This window comes from Netta rufina (assembly GCF_964035555.1).
Source record: "Netta rufina genome assembly, chromosome: 2".
Classification (NCBI taxonomy): Eukaryota; Metazoa; Chordata; class Aves; order Anseriformes; family Anatidae; genus Netta; species Netta rufina.
Genome location: NC_140124.1, coordinates 15628532 through 15654821, shown reverse-complemented (window position 1 = coordinate 15654821; position 26290 = coordinate 15628532). Strand labels below are relative to the sequence as shown.

The 26290-nt window shown below is 39.4% G+C and overlaps 1 protein-coding gene across 2 annotated transcripts in view; it reads right to left on the bottom strand.

The window, feature by feature from the left end:
- The window catches only part of ARHGAP12 (Rho GTPase activating protein 12), a 71009-nt gene that overhangs the window by 37165 nt on the left and 7554 nt on the right, over positions 1-26290 (bottom strand). For both annotated transcript variants that reach the window (XM_084282905.1, XM_084282904.1), the window contains exons 2-3: positions 6319-6582; positions 482-622 (exon numbers count right to left, since the gene is read on the bottom strand). In XM_084282905.1, the coding sequence (XP_084139031.1) occupies positions 482-622; positions 6319-6582 (405 nt within the window). The remainder of the gene's footprint in view (positions 1-481; positions 623-6318; positions 6583-26290) is intronic.

The following is a 26290-nucleotide window of genomic DNA, read 5'->3' as shown; positions in this document are numbered from 1 at the left end:
TTTATAGGATATGCCCAGAATCATAGTAAGTTATCAGTAGCAATTATCTCCTTAGAACAGAACATAAATCTACTGATACTGCTATGGTTTAAGTAAAAAGTTTGTCTAAATCTGAAACCAGTACTGAAAACCTCAAATAAGGCAAGGATGAAACTGAGAACGCAGCATTACTTTCAGTTTGAAACGATCCTATCTGGAAGACCTACCTCATAGACAAGAACAACTTAGAAGAGTATTAAGTTCATTCCTAAAGTGTAACCACGAGGATGGTAGGTGGGAAATAAATAAAAGAAAAAGTACGTCCTTAGTATGGCAAAGGACATACATAAGAAAGAAAAAGTTAGTTCAGTTGTGAAATTTTCATGCAAGTTTAAAAACAAAAGGAGATACCACTAAGGAATGTTTTTGACTTCTAGAAACGAAATCTGAATTTCTAACAGTGAATTAGCTGAACATGCGATGAGAAGAAGGGAAAAAGTACCTTTTCATTAGTATAGTCATTGGTATATAAGGTTTGACCATGTTCATCCAACTCTTCTGACCAACCCCTTGGAGGAGAACCATACTGACTATCTGACTGGCTGTAACAAGAACTGTGGTCGTTTTCTTCTGATGAAAGATGCTACAAGTAGTCAGAAACATAAGGCGATTTTGAGAATGAAAATGCTTTAAAATCTGAAAGATTAAAGATTATTTGGAGAGAACGAGAATAGCAATAACTGAGAGAAGTTCACATTTTTATACCTTACATCAGAAAATAAGACAGACATTTTTACAGTTCATAAGGATTTGATAATTGCTAGGTAATTCAAGAACATTTTCAGAACAGAGTTTATACTGTTAATTTTCTTAATTCTACCATACCATATTCCAACCACTCAGATTTAAACAATACAATACAACAACAATTTCAAATATAATTTTGACTCCAAATTTTTTGCCTATCTAAAATTTATTCCCACAAATTTACATTACTGATTGATGAAGAAAGTCAGCTTTAGTAAACTCTGTTGCCCCAGAAAACCTATAAGACCTACTGGTTTCCTGGCTTTCATACCTAGATTCTTTTCTTCCCTTCCCAAGTAGTACCTGGAAACATAATAATCATTTGGGATAACTTCAAACTCCATTTCCATCTATCTGTGTCTGCAGTGCATCCTACAATGACGAGGAATTTCCACCTTCCTCCTTCCAATGCTGACAAATTTGACAACGGGTGATTCATAAATCAAGATATTCCACCAACTGAAGGCACAGCTAGCTGAACTGCAAGATTACTTTCCAAAGACAAGAGTGGATTATAATGCAAAGAACAAGTTTGGCATGTGAAGCAAAGAAAAGATTTTGCACACACATCAAAACTTCTTTTCTTTAGTACACCTCATTCATCTCCCTCCTTAGGTATTGTAGGTATTATTCCAAGTATCCACTCCATGCATCAAAAAAACCCTCTCTACGCTCATCTTCCACAACAGTATTTCTACAACAGTCTCCTGAGGAAATCATCACGCGTTTCCTTTCACACTGTCTTTGATCATAGGTTGGTACTAGGCATAAATCTTAAGGGGGAACGCATCATTGCTAGTTGAAAACAATGGTTAAATAAGGACTAAGGTTCAACAACACAACGTAAGGGTTTTAAAGAAAGCCATAAAGCAGGAAGAAAGGCAAAACTCCCACTTAATAGTAATTCAAGCATCAGAAATTCACCAGTTTTAAAGAGGCTGTTTTTAGAGATTATATATTTAGTGACATTTCCAAATTATTATATGGGCTTCTGGTGTTAGCTTCCTGAGTAGCTTACCACATGCATGAGGAAGACTCCCTAAACTGACACAAGCTGGCTTACCAGACACAGCAAAACCCATGACCAATTTGGTCATTAACAAAGCAACATAAGCGTATCTTCTACAGCAAAAAGGATGGGTGCACTTCAGCAATGCATTAAACAGTCTCACCTCTCAGACTTGGGTTAACACGAAAACCTGAACTGCCAATTTCTAACTATTGGGACAACAAAAAGTCCTCAGCCGCGCTTTTATGCTTGGATTGTGACCAATGACTTGATGTTAATGCCATTGGCCCCACTTGAGCAACTGTTTTATAGGATAGTCGTAGTGTATATGCACGTTTAAATTTACATTATATCTTAATGCTTAAATACAAGCACACTGACATTTTTTCAAGGTTGTAGACTTGCAGGGTATTGCTTTTGCTAGTTTTTTTTTGTTGGTGGTGTTTTTGTTTTGTTTTTTTTTTTGGGGGGGAATTAATTAACAGGAATTATGAACAAATAACAATCTTTCTTCCAAGTAATTCCTGATGCTGAAGAAGCACTGTACACATTTAAAACTAAACAGAAGACAAAAATGAAAATTCTCCGAGAGAAAGGAAACTTTTGTTCAATAAGAATGAGTTAACACATGTCTGTAACCCACTATATCATGCCTGAAGATCCAAGGCTGAGCTAATCCCACCTACCACACTATCTCAGACCTTAACCTTGGCTGACAAACTTCGATGAAATGCCTTAGTTGTTTCAAAGTTTATCTCAAACCAAGGCATCCTTCATCCCCCAGCTAGTAGCAACAACTGCTAAAGCCACCTAAATGGGGATTAAAGAGAACACTGGCCAAACCACACAACAATTTTCAATTTCTCTCACAGCACGAACTGCCTGTGAGCTCTCTAACCCCATTCTCCCTTCATGTAGCCTCCATGCTACTTCGCGGAGTCCCATCCTCAATCACAGGATACCACATTTAGCTAAAACCATCTTACGCAGGCAGCTGCCAACACCTTACACCTCCTAAGAAATTTGCTGTTAAATTTCAAAGCAAATTACAAAAATGCCCCCACATCATTGTTTCTACTGTCTTTCTTGCCTTGTTTTCATTTATGCTGAAAATTCTTCAGGGCAGAGACCAGGACATATTGCACTTAGAAAAAAGGAATATTTATGGTCTCTCTTCTATAATCAAACCAGTTTTGGAAGTTACCACTACTTTCAAACACAGTGAGAAAAAAATGAGTCTTTAAAGAAGCTAGCATCCCTTTATTACCGTTTATTTTGAAACAAATTAAAAACAGGGAATGAAAGAGCATCTTGGCCACATTTTTTAAATGCAAATTTTAATTTAAACAAAACAGTTCTGCTTTTCAGCACGTTGTTGGTTAATTCATTGGTCCCCATGTTCTGGTCTCCTAGCTATGCATCAGAGGTTTTCCCTTCTCTGATCTGACATCACATCTCATTCTACTTACAGTCCCACCCCAATTAAACCACTTCACAGTTTGACCAATTTCTCCCCGTTACCATTTAGACCTCTTTTCTCAAGTCACTGCCTCTGATAAATTTTATCCATACTTAGTTTTACTTTACCAAAGGTCCTGTTAGGATCGTACTGTTCCCCACCCCCAAGTCCAGATAACTGCCCTAACTTCAGGCCATTTTCTTTGTGCCATACCTGTTATCAGCTTCAACACATTAACTATAATTTTGCCTGTTCGTAATTATCAAAAAAATTTCCTAACCAAAGTTTTAAGGCCAATTACAAGCTATTTATATTCTAATAAATTACATATGAATACATACATTATAATATATAGTCCTATACAGTTCCCATATTGATGTCACCTTGTTATTTTGCTACCTAATAAGATACAACCTCCTCTGAGGACAAACCATCAGAGACACAACTAGCATTTAACCTTTGTGCGTATGCTCCTGTATTGCTAAATCTGAAGGGAATGAGGAGAACTGACTGGTATGCAAAAGCCCATTTAATTTCATTAAAAGAAATTAAATCAGTTTTTGCTAATTATTAAGATATATTTGTTCTAACAGCAATCTAAATCCTCATGGTCAGACAAAATCTGGGATGTTCTATATTTTACTGTAGCTTAGCCTGGGATCTCAACCTGTACTCTAAGGTATTAAAGTACTTAAAGTACTTAAAGGTCATAAATGAAATGGTGAATACAACCAGTGGAGTGTGAAGTACACTCCCAAATGCAGAACAGAAGAGAAAAACTGGCTTTAAAATCAACAAAACCTTTAATACCTTAGTCAGAAAGGATAAATAACGTAAGGAATTTGTGCTACTGGAAATTTTTCAGCTCAACACAAGTTTATGTTAATCAAAGCATGTATCAGCCATTGATCTTACACAGAATGAAACTTTGACAGATAAAATTGTTTGAAGGTCAAGCTGTGATACTTTAAGAGTCAAAAATAAATGGAAGAACTGAGCTGTCTGATAAAATATACACAGGCAGTGAATATTATGCTTTCTGATCATGCACCTACACAGTGAAGTGGTGGTACAGAGGTGGGAATAGGAGTCAGGCATTATTTGCAGATGGCGGGGAAAGAGAAAGAATTATTCAAAGTCCTTCCAAGAGAAGAAGGAATAATAATCACACTAGAAAACCTGTCACTCTTATTGCTAGGTGAGTTACTACTCAAAAAAGCAATCATCTCATCCTAAGAACAAAGTCACATCCAGCAAAAGCACAGCCAGTGAGAAGTTAACAGAGAACTGTAAGATGGTTGCAGACATTTTGCCAGTTTACCTGTTGCAGCCACTACCTTGTGACAAGAAAAGGCTGTTTAAATGCTTGCAAATGTCCCTGCTGCTAGGAAGGCCATTCCCAATGGCGATGAAGAGGTTCCCTTCTCCTTTCTTTCCTGATTCTGGCACTACTGGCCCAAATGCAGACTTCTACAACAGGACTCTTAGCAATCTAAAATTCCTGAGCAGTACACAATTAAATTTTAAAACTAAATAATGTAATAGCTCAGGAGGAAACCCACCTAAAATATACATATTTGAAAAGGGTATATAAAAATGGAAGAGTTTTTGACAAATATGTTTGCTTTTTCTTTCAATCAAGAAACTGATTAACCTAAGCACTGTTTGAATACAAGAGCACTATTTTAAGCATATTTGAACAGTAATATCCATCTTCCAACTATTCCATTTCTTTATCTGAACCACAGCAGCTCAAATAGACTAACACTAGTGTTTGACTCTCCCTAGCAATCAGCCGCACAGAACATATTTGCACCTCAAATATTATCCTAAACAATCTTTTAACATTAATAATTTCATAGTAAGCTTCAATTCTCTTAAGCAAAATCTGTGGCAAAGCTGAATAACTGAAAAATGCTTCAAAAGGTAAAACATTTGCATAGTGAAAAAAATCTATTGATATATCTCCAAAATAACATTTATGGTTGGAATGTAATCAAGGCAAAAAGTTCCTACAGCCAACTGCCAAAAGCTGGGACAGATTCTCCCCACCCCAAGCATTTGCCACTATTGGACCTAGACATTTGGTTGGCAAACCTACCAGCACCATCATTTGACTTCTTTTCTGGGATACCCAGTTACCATTCACAGAATGAAGAAAAGGATTTTCTCAACATAACCAAGTATTGCTGCTTTGACTGCCTTTTCCTCTAGCTTGTTCTAGAGTTATCCAAGGCTAGACACAAAAATAATTGAGAAGTGTGTAAATTCAATTCTCCTAAACAAACAGATAAAATGGATGGAATTGGATAGAAGCCTCAATTACATCAGTATTTCTGACCCTGGAGGAACATGCTATGGAGCTCTATTAAGTCTAGTTTTGACTCCTAGATTCTGGATTTCTCTACATCCATCTCTACAACCACCTGAATTCCTCTCTAAAAAAAAAAAAAAAAAATTCCTGTAAGAAATATAATTCATATTTAAATTTATTGCCACAGCATTAACCAAGCAGTAGCAAATAGCTATATATCGTCTGCCTTTGTTTTAGTGTATAGTTAACTCAGGTTGATAAAAATTCCCCTTGCTTTTTTCATCCCCCTTCCCACACTCCCTCACCTTCCCCATCTCCCCCTTCTCACCCAAAAATATGTTGAATATACTGAAAAAGAGAACACACCGTATCAGAAAAGTTATGATGGCCTTCATATTCAATTGTCATTTAAAGTCCTGGCAGTTTCAAGGCTTCTTAGCTTTCCTTTAATTTTAAAAGCAAAGCTGTAACACCTAATGAGCGACTGCTGGGCACTTTTACAACTAGTACTCTGATTTGTGACCTTTAACAGATTTGTGATCTTTCACACATTTCACATACACAGTCATACACAAAATTGACTGAAGAGAGAAACTGTTAATCTTCACTACTTCATACCCAGCCACGTGACCAAAAAGACAAAAAAAAGACACTCCCTGAAACCTCAAAGTTCAGAGATATCAAGTTCCATAGCAAAACAGTACTCAAATACATTATAATCTCATTGTTTGTGATCTCAGAACAAACTACCTCATGATCTGCATGGCTCTGGGAATCCCCTTTATTAATGCTTGCATCTCGGGCCCAACGTGGAGGTTTCCAAGTTCGTTCCTGTGATCCTCTGTTGTAGTAATAACAGCGTCCTGTAGTATCTTTATGGGTTTCCCATTCCCCATTTATTTGGACTGGAGCACTTGTAGGTAGTGGTGGAAGTGCAGACTGAGATATTTTCAGTTCTTGTAAATTAGCATAAACTGGTGAATCAGGCCTCCCTTGGCTTGGTGGAGTAGTTGGCTATTGAGAGAAGAAACGTGTTATTAAAGAGCAAATGAATTTTATAATGCTCCCTTACAAATCAGTATACATTACAGTAGTAAAACAAACCAACAAACTCCCTTTTTTTTGTTACATATAAAAGCACAAAGGACAGCCACAAGATGCCAGGGCATGGAAACATTAGATTTTTTTTCAATATTAAATATAGTTTGTGATGTTTACCTTATAGTTAACAATATTTTAGCATTTCTCCAGCTGACAGCTGATAATTACATGTATGTCTTGCAATTGATTTGAAATGCACTGGAATCATCATCAAAATAATTGTATGTTTAAAAACTTGAGCTTTACAGTTCTGGTATTGCTCAGTAACTCTAAGCAATGTGCTTTTGTTCAAGACCAAATGTAGCATCTCTTACACGTCACTTGTTAAGCAAAGATGGTTCCCCGGCCTTTTTCCTCCCCTACTGCTATATAGGGGATGGCAAACATAAAGCAGCACTTTTCAGTTTGAAAGACGAGCACAGTGTTATGACAAAGAAACTCCAGAAAACACCTGGGTGGTTTACCTGCAAGCCTTTCCAAACAGATGCTTACTTCAGTCGTTTATGTAATATCACTGACAGTGTTGTGATTACCACTCCCTTCTTACAGAAATTAAGTGGCTATTCTTATCCAGCTAATTTTGGTCATATATATGCACATAAGGAGAACAAATGTCCACAAGAAAATTAAACACCAATGACAAATTCAGATTCATAGTTTGATAACCATGCTTTCTGCTGGCCTTCATGTTAAGTCTGTGGCTCTTACAGAAACCGTGTGTACTTTTAAATAAGTCACAGAAGTGTTTAGGAGGAGAATATTATTTCTGACCAATTTTTAAAGTACAAGTACATAAAACACACCACACAGAAGACAAGTAGTTCACGAAAGCTGTGACTAAGAGGTTGTGGGAGCAACTTGTTATTAAACCAAACTGAAAAGCTGCCTGTTAACACAGAGCCATCTCCCTGTGTCAGGGCACTTTATTTAGGCATCCAAAGGAAGTAAAAATATCATTCATACCATTCCTCCCCCCTGCTCAGTTTTAATTCAGAAGCTTTGCTGGAGGCAAGTCCTTGTGCCTCTTGTTGCATCTTTCAAAGAAAAAAAAAGAAAAAAAAAAAAGAGAACACACTGCATTACATAAAAGATCCTTTATAATGTGCTTTTAAGCATTAAAATCTTAAATTGCTAATCTCGGCCACATCTCATCATAAATTATTGGGGTTTGCTCAGGCAAGACAGCATATTGTACCACACAATCAGATATAAACTGATTGCACCACAGCTGGAACCAAATATGGGCAATATCCACAACCAAAAGGGGAAATAGCTGGAGAGGAACTTAATGAGATTAGAACAGGCATGGACTTGTCTTGCGAGGCTTTAAAAGAGAAAAGGCAATTTACTACATATAGGGAGTATGTTTAACAGCAATACAAGGCAAACCATGGCAGGGGGGAGTATCTGCAGCACTCAAAATCAGCTGTGAAAACAATTTGTATCCTCTTCCATTAACTCAAAGGAAAGAAATCCAAACTCTGCCTTTTTTTTTTTTTTTTTTTTTTAAGAGGGCCAGGGGGAACACCTGGCTTTGGTGAAGTTCTGTTTCTTGAGGGCATTAACAGCATAAAGAGCACTGCCACAAGTAAAGACTCATCTCACCATCCTGCCTGAGGATGCCACCAGATGCGTGACTGCAACCAGCTTGTGAAACACCTCCTGGTGTATGTGGAGTGGCTGCGGGCAGTGGTGGCAGCACGTGGGCCTGAGGGCTGCCCCGCTCCCCAGGGCAATGGCACTAAGAAGCGGCCTGGAGGCAGGAGGCCTGAGGCCCAGGGCTCGGAGATTTCACTCTGAGGTCTTCCAAGGTCTCAGCATCGTCACCAGAACAGCACCAGGTGAAGCTGCAGGGCCTGTATTACCCTGCGCTGACACAGGCCGATGCACAGCCACATAGTACAAGCAACACTCTGTTTAAGTTTAAAACAGAAGCGTGAGATGAAAGTTTAATGAGTGTTTTTCTTCTGAATGTTTAGTACTACTAAACACATAATACCAACTTCTGGCTTGCAAGTGGGGAAGCCAGAACCTCTGAGGTGAACGACAAACAGGCCGGCTAAGCGTCCTGCTAACCAAAGGCCCAGCTACTGCCATGCCCTGCTGAGCTCTCTCCTGAGAGAGTCCCCCGGTAAAACTGCAAGACCTTCCACATTACTATTTTCAGCAAAGCATGGAAAACACAAAAACTAAATTTAAGTACAACATGTAGCTTAGCTATGAAGTATGTGTGCGAGGGATCTGACATGCTTATCAGGAACTACTTTAAATAACCACGTAGCACGCAGCAGGACTTCCTCATACCTCAGGACACGCAACGAGGTGCGCTGCTCTCTGCACTGCTGCTGCCCAGCGTCAATGCTAGCCTTATACAATGAGATTTTCTTGTTTATTGACAAATCAAAGCAACATTTACAAAGCTCTTCACTTCCTGAGGTACCCCTATGGCACTTCCCAGCCGGTGCCCGCAGGAAGGCAGGTCCCTCTCCCCCTTGGGTAGGGGACTGCCAGAGGGAGCAGCTCCCTCCAGGTGGCCCTGTAGAGCTCTCAGGCTTCAAACAACTTTGCCTTGAAGGTGAATGGTGCCAGTGAAAGACTGCACACTGCAAAAGCCTTTACTACTTCCAAGCCAAAAAGCATATTAAAATCATTTAACTTTCTTTTACTTAACCCATTACTCATCACTAATATGGAAATCCAAATAGATAAGGCATTACGTAGATAAAAATAGTTTATAACAGCTTCCTTGGCTGTTTTCCCATATCCAGACATATACAGTTAAGGGAAACTTAAATGTATGCTAACCACCAAGCGTTTTGGTATGTACGTGTGGAGCTCCATTTAGAGCTTCCTTCCCTGAGATTCATTTTTGTCCTGAAGAACTCCAAATGCTCATAAACGTGGAAATAAATCTACCGGGACTGCTTGTTCTTGTAATTCTGATAGTGAGAAAATATGTAAAACATGTCCTTCAACATGCACACACACGTACACACAGAAGGTAGCTTATACTCAAAACATTTCAAACTTCATCTGCTGCCTGGTATGGTTTCAAGTTTTTTCATGTTGCTTTCTCCTACTAAAGACAGTAGGAATTCTTGCTAGGTAAAAGTGATAAAGGAAAAGCAGAAAGCAGAAGTACTTCTACAGTGCCACAACTTGAGTGAAAACTGCACAGCCCACTAAGCACAATGACAACTTTATGAACACAAGGACCTCTCCCTGAACTCAGTAATGCTCGACATTTTAACACATTACAAGTCTGCTGTATTTAAATTCAGTCTTGTTGCAATATCTGCACAGAAAAAAAAAAAAAAAACTGCTAGCAGTAAATCCTTGCAAACTGACAATGAAGACTTTCACACAGGCAGGACAAAGCTCTCAGGATCCACACAAAACATTCTTCACATACAGACATCACACACAGCTTTTTCAGGACTTAGTTTTTACACTGACACAGTAGGAAGCAGATACGTGCCTTAAAATAAAACAACTTGTTAATCATTCATGAATGAGCAGTCAACATTTTCAACAAAGGCCAGATATGCTATCAGGCCTCTGAACACTTGAACTCAGTGCAATGAAAAGCCACAACTTGCTGTACTTCACAAGGTACTTTTCATTACCAAAATGCATTACCAGTTTCTCAGAGAATACCTTCAGTTTTAATATTACCTTATACAAAAGGCTTTCTTCAGATGACAGTATTTGTTCAAGCATTCAAAAAAAAAAAAAAAAAAGTTCGATGCACACCACGGCGTAAAACTTCAGTTCTGGGAGAAGGGTAACACATTGCCTCCTAACCACTGCCTAAAAACTTTTTTTTTTTTTTTTTTTAAATCCAATGAGAACATTTTGCATTAAGAATGCCTGCAATTAAAAGACAAAAAATAAAATTCCTTTTAATCTGATGCTTACCTTTTTCTTTTTACAGCACTTAAATCCTAGGACAGATCTTCTAGAACATAACTGCTTCAAGTATGATTGCAATGCTAGCTTGCAAAACACAAGCTTTTTCAGAACAAACCATACGTGATTTTTCCCTCCACGACAATTAGCTTTATTTGTCTTGCTTCTGTTCGCAGCTTTTCTGAACGTTAAGAATTTGGAATTAAGATCTTCCATTTCAGTAACAGCAGCAACTAGATTGTTGAGAGGCATGGCTAAAGTAACAAAAAATACATAAACCTCACGTTCATGCTCCCTGAGTTACATTCAGCAGCATGCAAAAGAGCAACATGGCTCTGAAGGAACCCGAGGGTGTACTGGTGCACAGCAGTGGGCAGGCAGAAGCACAGGCGTATTCTCCAGCATCCAGAGGGGGACCGAAGAATCCCAGTTCCCTCAACAACCGAGCTCCTTGCCAAGGAATTGCCACTGTCCTTTTAGCAAGGCCTGGGACTTCAATACCAGCTTTATTCGGTAAGAATGACATAAAAGAAATCTTAAAAACTCTAGGTTTTCATTTGCACGAAGTGACAGCTTCAACTGGAATAATTAGCTTACCTCTTCCTTCCTCTTTCTGTTCGTGGCCTAGCTTTCTACAAACACTTTCAGGATCCTATATTCTTTCTAATGTATTCAGACACATTTAAAACTTCCTGTAATGCCCAACAAACTTGAGGACGATTTTCAGCAAGTTTGCGGCTACTTCACAGGTAACGCTAAAATAATTTAAAAAAAAAAAAAAAGTTAAAATGGGAACCCAAGCAATGCACTAGCTTTCTCTGCCCTAACACTTAGCTGGGTAATGCTTTAAACTGTAAGCCTACAGTATATATAAAAAGAAAACAAATATTACAAGTCTGCTTACAGCTGACATTGAATTTAGGGCAAGCAATATTAATGCTGTTAAATATTTTCACTACAGGTTTCATGTTGAGATTATTTATGATTATCATTTGGTAATATCAAATTGGTAAGAAATTTTAAATGACCTCATAAAGTAATACAGAAAAGCATCCTGTACAGATTCCTTGGTATATATTTGTCTATTAAAGGCAACTCAACAGTAAAATGTTTAAAAAGTGTCCCACTTAAAAAATTAAGCAGATAACCTGAAGTAGTTTTTTTGTAATGGCTGGCCAATAAATTTCCATCAGATTGATCAAAAATGTAATTATCACAAATAAATTACATGCTTGCTTTTTATTATTATTTTCAATGTTGCACTGAATTACAAGCAAAGCTGTTTTCTATTTCTGGAAATATTTACCTACATTTTACTACAAATGTCTACTCATATTTTGCTTTACGAAACTACATTACAAAGCAAAGCACTGTAGGGCACACAAGACATCACCATCTGCCAGAAAGTTCTTGTGATATTTGAGCCATTAAAGAAAAATCTCCCAAAGTTTGCAAAAATATAACTATCTGGTGATATCATAATGCCTTTTCAGCAAAGTCTCTAAAACTCTGAGGACAGTACTAAATAAAAGAACAAACAAAAAACTATACATCCACCTTAGTGGAATACAGTGAATTATTTGACTAATATCAAAGTAAAACACGTTCCCTTTTCCTGATAACCTGAAAAAAAGTAGCTTAAATTGTTTTCATACTCATCAAGGCAGTGATTCATGAAACTGCACTGCAAAAATCCTGCAGCACAGAAAGCCAAGAGGTTTGTTCCCGTCACATTCACATCCAATTAGGAAGAGAAGCGCAGAGCCTCTCCAGCGGGACAGCTCTGCGACGACTCGGCCGGTCGCTGCAGGCAGCGGTTGGCTACTCCTCTCCCTGCCAGAGACAACACTCCATCAATCATAATTGACTGATCAAAGGAAACTGATGGAAAACTGTTCTTCTTCCCTCTTTACATAGTACAGATTTATCATTCACATTTCTATAGTGCTCCCGACCATCTCAGTGAGGAACACTTGCATCAGCTTATGAATTCTGTAGCGATACAAGGGAGTTATGATTGATCGGAGGGCTGCGACACTGATGTCAAATATTTTATAAAAAACGGAAGTAAGACCTCACAATGGGATCCTTTGTAAAATATGCACAAAGATGACAGTGTTTACCATACTTGTTCTCCACCACTTGCACAATCTAGCTTGTCCCTTTAATAAAAAAGCTTTTGTCCAAGGCTATAGACAAAGCTGCTTTTCCTATAGTAGGAAATTTAAACACCATATGAAACACTTTACTTCATGTACACTTACACAAAGTTTACCCCAATTAGGAAAGATTGGCCAAATTTAACATATTCAAGAGTCAGATGGTGAATTTCCTTCACTTTCAACTGTCTATTCACCATAAAAAATGCGGATACCTTCAACAGACATAAGGTACTAACATTTCAGAAACGCAGACAGCATCAACAGCCTGGACGTGCCATGCAGTAGTAACTTGTCATATTTATTTTTCCTCCAAGCTTCATACAAGTTTCATACAAGTGATGTAAAGTTGGTCCTATAGTAATGAAAGGTCAACAGAACTCGTAAGAACACAATTTATTCTGTGTTTTAGTTTAACTGCCTCAATTCTTGACCACTGTGGAACCTGAAGTACATGTTTAAAAGCAGGTTTGCGAAGAAGAAAGCTGTTGGCATTGTTTGTGATGTCTCCTGAGGATTACTTCTGATAAAATCTAACTGCATTAAGAAAGCATCACAGAAACCTAGCTTCCTTTCTCCAGTGGAAAAATGTTGTGTGATGGGCCAGCGGCTACCACCTTTTCAGCAGGGCAGCATCACAAGAGCAAAAGAGCTGTAGGTGTTTTAGAAGCCTTACAGTAGAACCATCTCTAAACAAATAAATAAAATTTTCCAGAGTACTGGAAATTCTCAGTTCACAAGACATTTACCATTAAAAAAATATATATATCGTATAGCCCCCATCTTATTTGCCTCATAGAAGCCAAAGTAATTTTAGAGAGCTATTAGCAACCCTGAACTTCCTCTGTGTTGTCACCACTACGGTTCCACAGCATCTCCACAAAGTTCCCTCTTACAAATTACCGTGGTGGGCTGAAATGGTGTGATTTGACCTCATGGTCAAAAAAAAAAGTTTCCATTAGTTTACGTCACTGCCAACTGAACAGCAATTTTTCTTACACTTCCTATTTTCAGAAGCACAGATCCCATCGCATTTCAGTGTACTTTTGAGAGTTCAGTGCTTATACAGCACTGAGTAAAGTCAGGCACCCCTAGAAAGTGCAGATGGGGAAGTAAACATCACCTTTGGTAAGATTCCCAGGTTACTGAGAAGATACTGAAGTTGCATTAATAGCTCTGAAAGCCTAAAAGATAGCCCAAGAGCCACCTGATCAAATATATAATGAAATCTAATACCATGCAAGATACTAAAAATCATGACACGCTGGCACAGAAATTATACTATCCTACAATTTTCAAGAGAAAGAAAAAGCTACAGGCACTAAGGACTTTAATATAAATAAGGGCTGTTACCAAATATTTAAGCTTTAAAAAAAAAAATTGCAAGTTATTGTTCCAAAACAGAGGAGTCATCAAAACTGCGTTCTGTCAAAGAGGGTGTTTAATTCCAAGCATTTCACAAGAAAATGCAGAACTCCCACACAATTTATTTACAGCTGTTGTCCTTCTACTCTGCTTTTACAGCAGATTTCACTTGTGTGAAACTACTTCAAGAGAATGTTGCTTGTGGCAGCAAATTCTGTAAAAAATTTGTTGTGCTAGTAGTTCTTTGTTAGGTGTTAGCCTAATTTCAGAATATCTTGTTGCTCTTATGAACTGCAGCATTTCACAGAATCACAGAATTTCTAGGTTGGAAGAGACCTCAAGATCATCGAGTCCAACCTCTGACCTAACGCTAACAGTCCCCACTAAACCATATCCCTAAGCTCTACATCCAAACGTCTTTTGAAGACTTCCAGGGATGGTGACTCCACCACTTCCCTGGGCAGCCTGTTCCAATGCCTCACAACCCTTTCAGTGAAGAAGTTCTTCCTAACATCTAACCTAAAACTCCCCTGGCTCAACTTAAGCCCATTCCCCCTCGTCCTGTCACCAGGCACGTGGGAGAACAGGCCAACCCCCACCTCGCTACAGCCTCCCTTGAGGTACCCATAGAGAGCGATAAGGTCGCCCCTGAGCCTCCTCTTCTCCAGGCTGAAAATTTGTGAGGTTTTAATGACATGCAGCTGCAGGACATCACCAGTATTTAAACAGTATAAGAAATGCTAACGTACCAGGACACTTACTGATATAAAAGCAAAACCCAGTTACTAACACGGCTAGCTGGCCTCGAGAACAACCACAGTACAGTAGGAAATCAGCTCTGGAGCAATTTCTGTTGGCTTACCTTACTCATACAGTAACAAGACTATAACCTGTTGGGTAAGCAGTGGGCTTTATCTGCCCCTGGGCAGGCAGGCAGCTGTACTTCACACAGTTACGACAGCTGCTACCCCACATCTGCTGCTCGGAGGTGTCTCCAGTTATTATTTGCAGCTACCACCCTTGAGCTACCGCGCTACGCAAGTTCCTCAGACCTGCGGTGGGCAGCTGACTTGATCGGCGTCCCACTTGGGATGAAATGGAGCAAATCGCCTCAGAAAACAACTCCTGTAAACACTTACATTAACTTCCATAAGAAATTATACCAAAAACCTGAGAACCAAGCATCAGTAACACACAATTTATAAACTAGAGCAACATCCCAGAAGTATGCTCTCAGGATTCTGCACGGCTATTCAATTCCTGATCGACACACCACATTTTGCCATGCTAGCTCTGTATCTCTACAAACCTAAAAATCAAATTGTACGTCCAAAATCTAGAAAAATTACGATGAATACTCTTCACCAAGTAGTTCAGTCATACTCTAACACAGACCAGACGTATGGTCGGGAGGCAGGGATCTCAGGATGCATCTTTCTCAAGTCTGTATATGCAAAGTCCCAATTGTTTCCATAGCTCTATTTTCAGCCAAATTTTTCCAACAGCTGTCCTTTTAAACACAGCAAAACATCTACTATAAAAAATTGGTTTCTGCTCTTTTTTTTTCCTTTTTGAAAAACTGGTCTGTTCGTCTTCACAGACAGGGAAGCGCCGAGTAAAGTAATTTGCTGTTTTGAACGCGTTAGTTACCCTAACTCCTCCTGCACGCCCGAGAAGAATTTCCTTTGTGCACGAAGGCAGAAGCCACGCTGACACTTCTGCTTCCACCCAGAGTTCAGCAAATACTTTTGCCAATTCAGTTCGTGTTGCCAGATTAATACAGCATGCAGTTCAGAGGACTCAGCCAACGATTCAATGTTTAGGAAACAAGACACAGATTTACTTAGTTCAGAAAATAGAAGACCCCTGAAGAAGGCTGATGCCAGAGCCAGGGGTTGGGCCAGCTCACCGCTACCAAGGGGTGAGCCCCCTCCTGGCCCCACAGCCCCGAGTGGCTGCCCCCTGCCCTCCAGCACCCTGCTGCTAGTAGCAGCAGTTGGCCAACCCCAATACTCGATGCAAAGAGCCGAGCAGAGCTACACCGAGGTACCTCAACAAGCTCGGCTATTGTACAGTCGAGGGGACGAGCTCCATGCTTCCTCCTGAGGCATTCACTGGTTCCAGTATGCTGAAGATCTGCATGGACAAGCACAAAAACACCCATTCCTCTATCTAACATGGTGCTTTACAGAATTAGGAAGACACAGGATGCTTTTGCCACAGCTGTCATCGAACAAGACAGAGTTAGGTCAAGGACTAATGTGTGCTCTCAGCTATGCTGGACTGCTGTGTCTGTAGACTTCTTATTTCTCAGAGAAAAGAAACATTGCTCAGAGTGCTTAGTCATTTTTTGTAACGTTAACAAAATCCGTATTACTAATATTAATATCCAGCAGAAAGAAAAATCCTGGGTCAGGTATGCTGGGAATAGCTTCATCAATTTAAGCAGGGGAAGATGATATATTTTCTGCTCTTCTCCAAACCTCCAGGGTGTATCAATACCTAAAATAAACTGTAACCCAGAAGAGATATAACACGTTCAGAAATGTGCCAGTAAGGAAAGGGGATACATTTAGTTTTAAGCTGAAGACAGTTTTCTTGAACCTGTAGCAAAACCGCCCTGGATAAAGCAAGAAGTTTTCACTGGATCTGGTTATGCTTCTGCCTTCAGACACTGCCACAGATCACAGAGCTCAGGAGAGTCAGGCTTCTCTGGTTTCAGACAAATTGCACCCCTTCACCCTGTCACACCAACCCCACAGTGGATCCTGTCCCATTCACCCAGACATTTAACCCAAAAAAGTTAGCAAGAGGATGGCACACCAAACCAGACGGGAAAACAAACCCAATAATGCTACACTTGGGAGCTAGTAGGTAGATTTTTCAGAGCAGTGCAGCTCATCAAGGGGGCAAACCCACTTTCATGTTCTGAGATGATGAAAGGAGTAAAACCATATCTGTATTAGACAACTTTCTGCACAGAACGTAAATCACCCATTCCAGTACCCTGTAATGTGCCAGGCAACTGGCAGCGCTTGTACTGAAGTTACTCTTCATTAACTAGGAATTATCACTTCACAGCCAGCAGAAACAGAGTTGGGTAAGACAACTCTCAGGTGCAATTTGCAAAAAAAAACAAAAACAAAAACAAAAAAACAAAAAACAAAAACGAAGTCTTAGAAGTTAGATGGCAAAACCACACGTTTCACGCGGAGCAGTTTTACTGAGACCCGCAGCTATTTCCCCCTCGCTGGCTGTCACAGCTGCAGCACAGGAAACTTCAGGTCCCTGGTCTTCCTTGAGAAGTTACAAAATGCAACTTGTTTCATCATTTGCTCATTTGTAATACAAAATAGAGGTCTTGCAAACAAAGCAAACTAGGGCTTAGGGCTTTTCGACTGCATTGCAATCGAAACAAATATTTATTTTTTTCCAGAAGCATTTGGTCTTATTTTTTTTTCCAGTTCCAATCAAATTGTAATGTAGCCATTACGATAAAAAGTCTGTGAATTGTATACTAAAGCAATCAAGAAGGAACCACAAAATGGCATCACAGTGCCTACTGTCTATAGTATCTTATCTAAAAGAACTGGTGAAGGGACAAGGCAGTGCCACAGTCTAGAAGTTCACTTTTTTAAAAGCTTTATACCAAAATTCTCAGAGTAATAATGAATGGGCAGCTCAGCAGTGGACTGTGCCCATTCCCACAGACTCAGCACATCCATCCATGCCCAAAAAGCAAAACTTATCTGAGTATTTCCCCTCCTCCAGCAATCTTCCTCAATCAGAACAGTTCTTCATTTTACACAGAAAATTATTGCTTAATGTTGACTGGTATGCGTTACAGAAGATTTGCCAGCACAGATTCTAATGGTCCCTTATGTTCTACATGAGCTATTGAGCGATTCAAATTAAAAAACTCTGAATTTAAAAAAAAAATAAAGTGAAACAAACCTTGACATTCAGCTAATTTTTGTTATGACTGAAATGAAAAAGAAACAAAACAATAAAGTATCGCCATTCCCAATGGCATGACTACCTTTGAATAGGCAACCAAATGGTCTGGTGGTCAAGCACCAGGAAAATTGAGAGACTACAGGCCCACCCTACAAAAAAGCTACTTGGTTTTAAAAAAGAAAAAAAAATAGATGTCTTGAGAGTAAGCATCTCATCAAGTTTTCAGTGATCAAATTAAAATACTTATTTACTGACTGCTTCGATCTTCTATAACAAAAACCAGCCCCACTGCAGTATTTCCAGCTGTATGCTAGGGTGTGATTTATCAAAGGAAGGTTAAAGAGCACAATATCAACCAAGTTTCCCATAACATAGTTCATTGTATTATTTTTTTTTTTAAGCACACCTTTTTAAGGGTATATGGCAGTGAAAACAGACTGGACATAATTAACATGTTCAAATATATTTTATGTTTCACTCTGTGTGTACAATGTTAGTGACAGATCAGGGTACGAGGTTATTACAAGTATCACTGAGATGCTACCTTTGAGTTGTTTGGTAACTCAAAAAAGAAAAGAAAAAAATAGCCCACTATTTAAAATTTTGACATCCTCAATTGAAGTTTTTCATTTAAAGGCTGGGAACTGTCTGTTCATCAAAAAATGCTGCATTTGCAACAGCAGGAAACTGTTAGGTAACGGTACACAGAAGTAAAAATGATGTTTAAAATCTCATTCCATCTTTCTGCATTGATTTCTTTCCTTCATACAAGTATCAGCAACTAATCACAGTCGGAGGTTTAACAGAAATCCTCCGGTCAGCAGGTCCTTCTCAAACAAAGCTTTCATACAATGAAAGATCCCTTAAGAAGATCAGTACCAAAGGGCTACAGCCTGCCAGAAATAGCAAAGAAAAAAAAAAAGCATTTTGATATTTCCAGTAAAGGCTCTATCTCCAAAGTCCTGATGTCACACTAGGATCAATCCCAATAGGGTCGGTTACGGCTGCACCTACCAGGAGGGTGGCATCTCGTCTGCCCATCCCTGGATTCAGATTGTAAAAGTCTATTTCAAAGTTTGGCTCCAGAAGTGAGATAGGGCACTGAAGGAGTCAGTGCAGCTTTAAGCAAACCAGATCTCACAGTACAAATCGGATGCTTCGTTCTTCACCACATTTCTGACCACAACGCAGAGAACTCGTGCAGTCTATCCAGTGCAGAGTTGGCAAGCAGGGGGGTGGGAGGACACCCTTCCAGTTTCTTCCAAGTTACTAAAAGAAGCAAAATAAACTAGCAATTAAATTGGCTTTCTGCCACGTAACAAGTTCAGTGTTGGCGACTAAAACCAAGAATTGTCCCAGCCTGTAGATGTCAGAGATCCGTTCTGATTTATCGGTAAAAGGGAGACATGACTAAATTGCCACACAAAAAAAAAGTTACTGCTCTAAAGCAAGAGGCAGAGAATAGGCAAAAGAAAAAGACAAATCAAGACATTTAGCACTAGTCCCCTCTGAAACACACTGCTGATGGTGCAAGTGAGGCCACTGCACACCAGTTTACAAAGCATTTCCTAAAATATGAGGTGGGGAGGCAATTAAACCAGAAAACACACAATTTTGGACTGAAGTAAAATTTGCAAGATCTTCTGACAAAACTGATAGTGCTTTAAAATGAACTAATTATACAGATGTTTTTGTTGGCAGAAGTCTCTTTTATGTAATACATTATAAATTAAAATCATCTAGAAATCTTTTAAGTACTAAAACTTTCCTTAAGAAAAGGCACAAGTAAGTTAGCAGCGTTTTGTACAACAGGAGTACAAATGCATTAAGCGAGGGAGTTCAGACAATGACGTCTGATGTCATTAAGCAGAATGTTATGCTACTTAAAATTACTAAAACATTCCAGACGTTTTTTGACTATACTGTGCAATAAAGCAAACCCATTAGCAATGCATTATAGCTGAGATGGCAGGAATTTGCTAATGGTTTCATGCTGATTAAGCAACACGCAACGAGCGGGTGCCCGAGCGCCAAGAGCAAACAGCAGCCTCCCCCAGGCAGCTGAATTACAACCCTGTGCTCAGCAGTCAGCGGATCAGCGAGCCACGAGCCTCTGCAGAACATTCCCATTGAAACTACAAGTATTAGAAAGTATCATGGCACTATCTGCCAAGCTATCGGAAAAAAAATGCTTTTAAGGACTTGTATGCATTAAAATCTCTGCGCTGAGGTATATGGCAGAGCTCGATGCGTAAAGGTTTTCTTGAGAGCTGATGGAAAGCAGCTGCTCAGCTGTGGAAACCAGGTTCAATGAAAGCTGAACTTTCTAGGAGTCTCCAAGAAAAATAGGTAATAGAGTAAAGGGCGTGTTATTTCTCTGTTATAAACATGCACCTTTGGAAGGTCGTTGCGTTTGTTTGATGATACAGCTAAAGCCGAGTACCACAAGTGAAATTTAAAGTATTACCATTTCTGGAAAGATGGCAGTTTGCCATGAATTAGTGCAGACAGAAAAACAAGTTTTTAAAAAGGATTGAAAGTTACCGCATAGAAGTTTTGACAGGAATACTTCTCCGTTGACTTCAGTGCTGTTTTCTAGAGATACTTTCAGTATTACCACTGAGCTTCTCTAAAACGGTGAAAAAAAAGCGCCCACGATGCCTGCTGTTGCAAGGCTCAGGTCCCACCACAGTCTGCAGAAGTGCCAGTGCCTCCTGCCCAGCCAGCTGCCCCGAAACTGTCCTGGAGCAGCGCTGTCATTAAATGAAGCTCCGTTTGCTGTCCAGTCACATCTAGTACAAGAGCTACATTAAACATAGGTGGCATACCAGGAAACTTTAAATACCTTTTAATACATGCTTAAGAGCAGCGTTGCTCCCAAGTATTTTGTCTTCACAAGAGCTGCAGTTGAGTATCTAGGGGGTTACCTGGATCTTCTCAGCACTTAATGACATCTAATCACCAAGATCTAACTGCAGGCATCAGGATTAATAATTATGCTTTTTAGAATGCCATTAAAATCGAGGGATTAGAGGATGGGCAATCAGTCTGGCACAGCAATCATAACCCAACCTACTACAAAGCCATTCAGATGGACCTGCAGTACCACAAGCCTTGCAGCCATCACTTGTCCTACAGAGAAATGCAGGAGAAGAGCTACAGGAAGATTTTAAACCACTAATCTCTGCTATGAACACCAGTTAAAAATACTTCACACTGTAGGATATAAAGCCACGTAAGAGCAGAAGCTAACATTTTATGCTGCCTTTAACCACGGCAGCAGCATAGAGCTTTTGGCCACACAGGCACCCCGTAACAAAACGGGTCTAGTAGCAGCAATATTAAAAAAATATGAATTAAAAAAGACATGTCACACCCACATTTTTGTCACTGCAAGGAAACATACCTTTACTGAGATGCTTAATGTAAGCTGGTATGAAAAGAGTTCCCTACTTGAAAACAATCTGGGACACGAAGCTGTTTAATAGGTTTGGGGTTGCCTGTTTCCACAGCCTTTTCTCCACATAAACCTTCTGCCAAGCACACAGATGATACAGAAGTAGTTTTCACACACACTTCATTTTTCGCATATTTAAACATTTTAACTAACATTTAATTTTTCATTTCATTTTGAATATGTATTTTAAAACAAGACACTACGCTTCCCCTTAATTATTTAGTGCACTATTAAAACAGATTTTACATTTCTGTATTTTAAAATCCAAATTGATTTTTACCTAGCAGGTTTCAACCAACAGTGAACAGGTTGGACCTTGTCTTTAAACACCACTTGCCTTATACCAGTCCCTTTCCCGAATCCGCATTCATATGCAATATTCTCTCACATTTTTATTGCCAACACTGCATATAATTAGTGGGTTCCATGACAGACAGCACGATTTTGTAGAAGGTGCAAGACAGTCACGGTACAACAACCAAGATCAGAGATTGCAATTTAACTTTCAAAGGAATTTAGTATTTCAAGATACTGCATTTGTCATCCTTACTGTTTTGGAGTCCTTTAGAACAGGGCATTTATCAGACTTCATCAATAAAACTTTAAAGCAAAAAGCAAAAAATGGCAAAAATCAAGTTTGGCATTAAAACACATTTTAGATGAGTTTTCTCTAGAAAGCCTCCCTGACCAGGAAAAATACTTCTGATTTTGATGCTTGTGGAAATGAAGTTCCCAATAAACCATGAAAATCCCACATACATTAGCACTGATCAGAAAGAAGGAGAGAAGGAAGAATATGAATGGATATGAATTGAAGGATGAAGAATTAAGGCAAAGTGTCACAAGTCCTTCTAAATTCACAAGACATTGCCTACACAACATATTTTCTCCAACACAAAACTGAAACTCTGAAGTTTTGTTAGGGTTGTTTGACCCCCACAAAACTCATTTATTCTAGAGGAATGAGAAAAAGAATATCTACTGTTACACCAGGCATATTTTTTTTCCTCATCATGATGTAGGAAAGCAAGTCTATTGCCTATGTATTGTCTGGCAAGATTTTACATCAAGATTTCAGCTTCAAATTCTGTCCTAAAAGATGTAATAGGATGAACAGCAACAAAAAAAAAATATTAATTGTCAGCACACTTATACAGTATTTAAAAATTTGAGCAAAGAATACTTCCTTTAATTGCTGTTTAAAGTCATACAGAAAAGCCTATAAGAAATTGTGCCATGTTGCTTCTAATTTCTTTTTTAATTCTCCATTTTCAATGGTGCTAGAATAGACTACAGTATCTCTGATTTTAATGTTCTGATTCCATTTTGCAAAGGAGTACAAAGCAGGATGAATATTTTTAGAAACAGATCAATATTTTTAGAATTACATCCAAAACACAGCGCATAACTTCAACAAGTTAGAGATTTCTAAGAGCAGTTTTCTGTTGTTTTGGTTTTTAATGCTAACAACAAGTACATAATTGTACTGTTAAAAACTACATTGAAATCCCAACGAACACAGCAGCAGACTGTACATAATGCTGACAGTAGAGCTAAGCAAAGTAACAAAATTTTCATGGGAATCTCAACCAGGTTGCAGCTTTTTCCCCCCTTGCAACAACTAAAAATATACATATTTGTCCTGTGACTGTACTTTTTACTGTTTCTCTCTACTTGCAGACAGTTTACTGGCACTTGGGTTGAGGACAGAAAACACTTAACAGCCACGCATTTCTGTACTCTTTCTTCCCCTTTATTTTCCTTACACTAGCAAGAATTTCTTTCATTTTTAAGAACAGTTATTTCTGCAATTCAGTATCCAGAGCAAAGAAGTATACTTTCTGTCATTCCCTTTTGCGTTTCAACATTAGAACAGAATTTAAACCAAGTCTGCAGCTACCACAATGCTTCAATGAAATTAGATACTAAACCAGATTTTTTTCCCCCCCAATGACAGCTGCAAACATACGAAGAATATGTAGTATTTGTGGAATTTTAGTAACTTTTCAACAGCTCTGAGGCTGCACTCAACCCAAATCCAACCACAGCAAGGGCAATAGGGAAGCCTGGCCCTCAGTGCAAAAATCAGAGTCTACAACATAATATATGGTGAAGTAAAGCAGCAAGCACTCTGGACAGAGAGACAGTAAGGAGGCACAGCCTAAAGATGAAATGAGAGGAGGATAAGCAATTACAATTTCTGAGTCCAGCTGTGGACAGAGTCTTTAAATTCAGCCCTTCAAGCTACAGCAATTGCTCTGTCTTCCTTCTAGCTGACCTCCGCATTTGCTTTTATCAACTGGTTGCATTGAGAATAAACACCAAAAAGATGCTTTGCAGTTTTCTGCAAATGCTCAGTAGGTGAAAAAGGTAGGTAAGTTTCTAACCAAAAGGAAGACTTACCAACCACTAACTGTTCCCACAGACTGGTGAGTACAAGACTTGCACTCCAGAATTTGGAGCTTTATCCTTACATGCTGCAGTAATGTAACTGGATCCTGCTAAGCACAGCTATGACTAGTCAGGACTAAAGAGAAAGTTTATGAAAGTGTAAAAACCAACATGATCTATCCTTTCTACCCACCAGCTATGACTACATAGATAACAAGTATACACATAGCTCAAGATGTGAAGTATTGCATCACTTTCTCCTGCTAGGAAATTCAAGATGTGTCACAAAGAAGCACACAATTAGCAATGTACAGCCTAGCTTAGTATACAGTGCTGGGGAAATAAAATTGGAAATATCTTATGGCTATTGATTCTGTTTGTTGCAGGAAGCAACCACATTATGAGAAGGCAAGGGAAGAGCCACAAAACAGACAGTGCAAGTAGCCACAGGGAGGTTTAACTGAGGAGTTAACAGAAGGGTTAACTGAGGAGTCGCAAATAAAAAGGAAAAAAAGAAGTCTTCCCTCTGAAATCAATTGCAAAGAAATAAATTGTCAGTGCAACATCATCTTTCCTCATAATGTTCTCTTTATTTGTTTTAACAAACAGCATGCCACAGAGTTGCAGCTGCTGGATAGCACTGTCTGACATCCTTGATAAATGTTACATGAAGTTTCGTCAGACCCTAAGTTTGGACAGTCTGCAGCGACTTTAGAGCTTTACAAAGCAAGAAACAACATATTCACAAAGCACATGGGAGTAGTTTTTTTCCTCATTGTCCATAAAAATATAAATTTGAGCACAAGAAGGTACCAAGTTTTGTTCAGTCAGTGGTTACAATAGCAGTTTGTGAACTAGAACAGAAGGAACGGGATAAAATACAGTTTTTACACACACAGTTAATTGAAAACAAAGTTAAAGTTTCTATCTTGGTAGGTCACAACCCACATCCTGCTGTGGGAACAAGTACTCTAACACTTGGGGAGAGAAGGAACAGACAGGTCTCTTCTAGGAAGAAGGGCATGGAAGAATACCAAGAAAAAAGTCCCTTCCGAGTTGTATTTCCCCCCAGTACATGTCCTCCCTTCTCAGAGGTGACAAACGAAGGACACAATCCCTCCAGTCAACGAAGATGAGAGGGGAGGAAGCAAGTCAGACCAGAGGCCGCAGCCGGGAGCTGCGAGGGCAGCAGTGGATGACTGAGGAGCACCCGCCCCATGAGGGGCTGCCCGCCATGACAGGGCGGGAAGGAGAGCGCCCGGTGACAGCCATGGCAGGCCTCAGGGAGATCCATCCTGGGCTGCCTCGCCTCAGGGCTAACACCACAGCCACAGGGCCCGGCCATGACAAGTGGGCCGGGGAGGAGGCAGCAAAGCCTCCTCCAGCTTTATCCGCACAGGCATGAGCACAGGGATGAGGGAGTCACACCAGTTATATGCAATGCAGTGCAGAATTCGTGTGGCACAAGTGATTCTGAACAACATCATGGCAACCTGTCAAGAAAATAGATCTGTATACAACACTGTTGTATATACTGAACAAGTTCAGAAAGATTTTGGGGAGTAGTATTTTTGGTTTTTATCAGGCAGTTATGTTGCTAGAGTATTCCTTTACATAGTACCTTTGTTGCAGATATCTCAGCCCATAACCTGTACTAAAAAGGCAAGTGTGTCCTTCAGTCCATCAGGCTTCAAACTCTGCTCTAGACTATTTATAGCTATTCAAGCTGTAATAAAGGGATACACACAGCCTTTGGTATTGCTGCACCGCTATTCACATTCTCCATCACAGCACTCCTCCAGCCAGCACCGTTCCATCTCTGCTCCACCAGCAATAAATATTTACAGAGCCACACGGTGACTAGAGCAGCAAAGTTATTCAGCTGAATGATAATCCACGAAAGCAGGAGAAAGATGACATCTGCTCGTGCTAGCCACAGCCAGAAAACCTGTGTAACACTCTGCTCCTCAGCAGTGCCTTTCAACAGAACACGGGGACGCTACTTAGTTTAACTGGATGATCTGAAGATCATCCAGAAGCCCCAGGCAAACCATTTAAAAAGGGAACAATTAAAACTACTAATTAAATTCAAAAGTCTAACGTAATTTCGGATTAAAGAGGGGTGCCAGTAAATTCTAATCAGGAACTCTGCTTACAAACAGAAGTTGAAGCCAGATAATACAACATCAAAAACCAACATAAGCAATAAGCTCAACCCTTCAGCTTTAAGGTTTCATTTACAAAACTTTTATCTGAGGGAGAACTACAATTCACTGAAACAGAGACTCAGAATACCCACGCCCATCTCCAGAACATCTTTGTACACAAGTTCTCAACCTTCAAGAATTTACAACAGAAAAGACAGGCAGAAAAATAAAAGGTT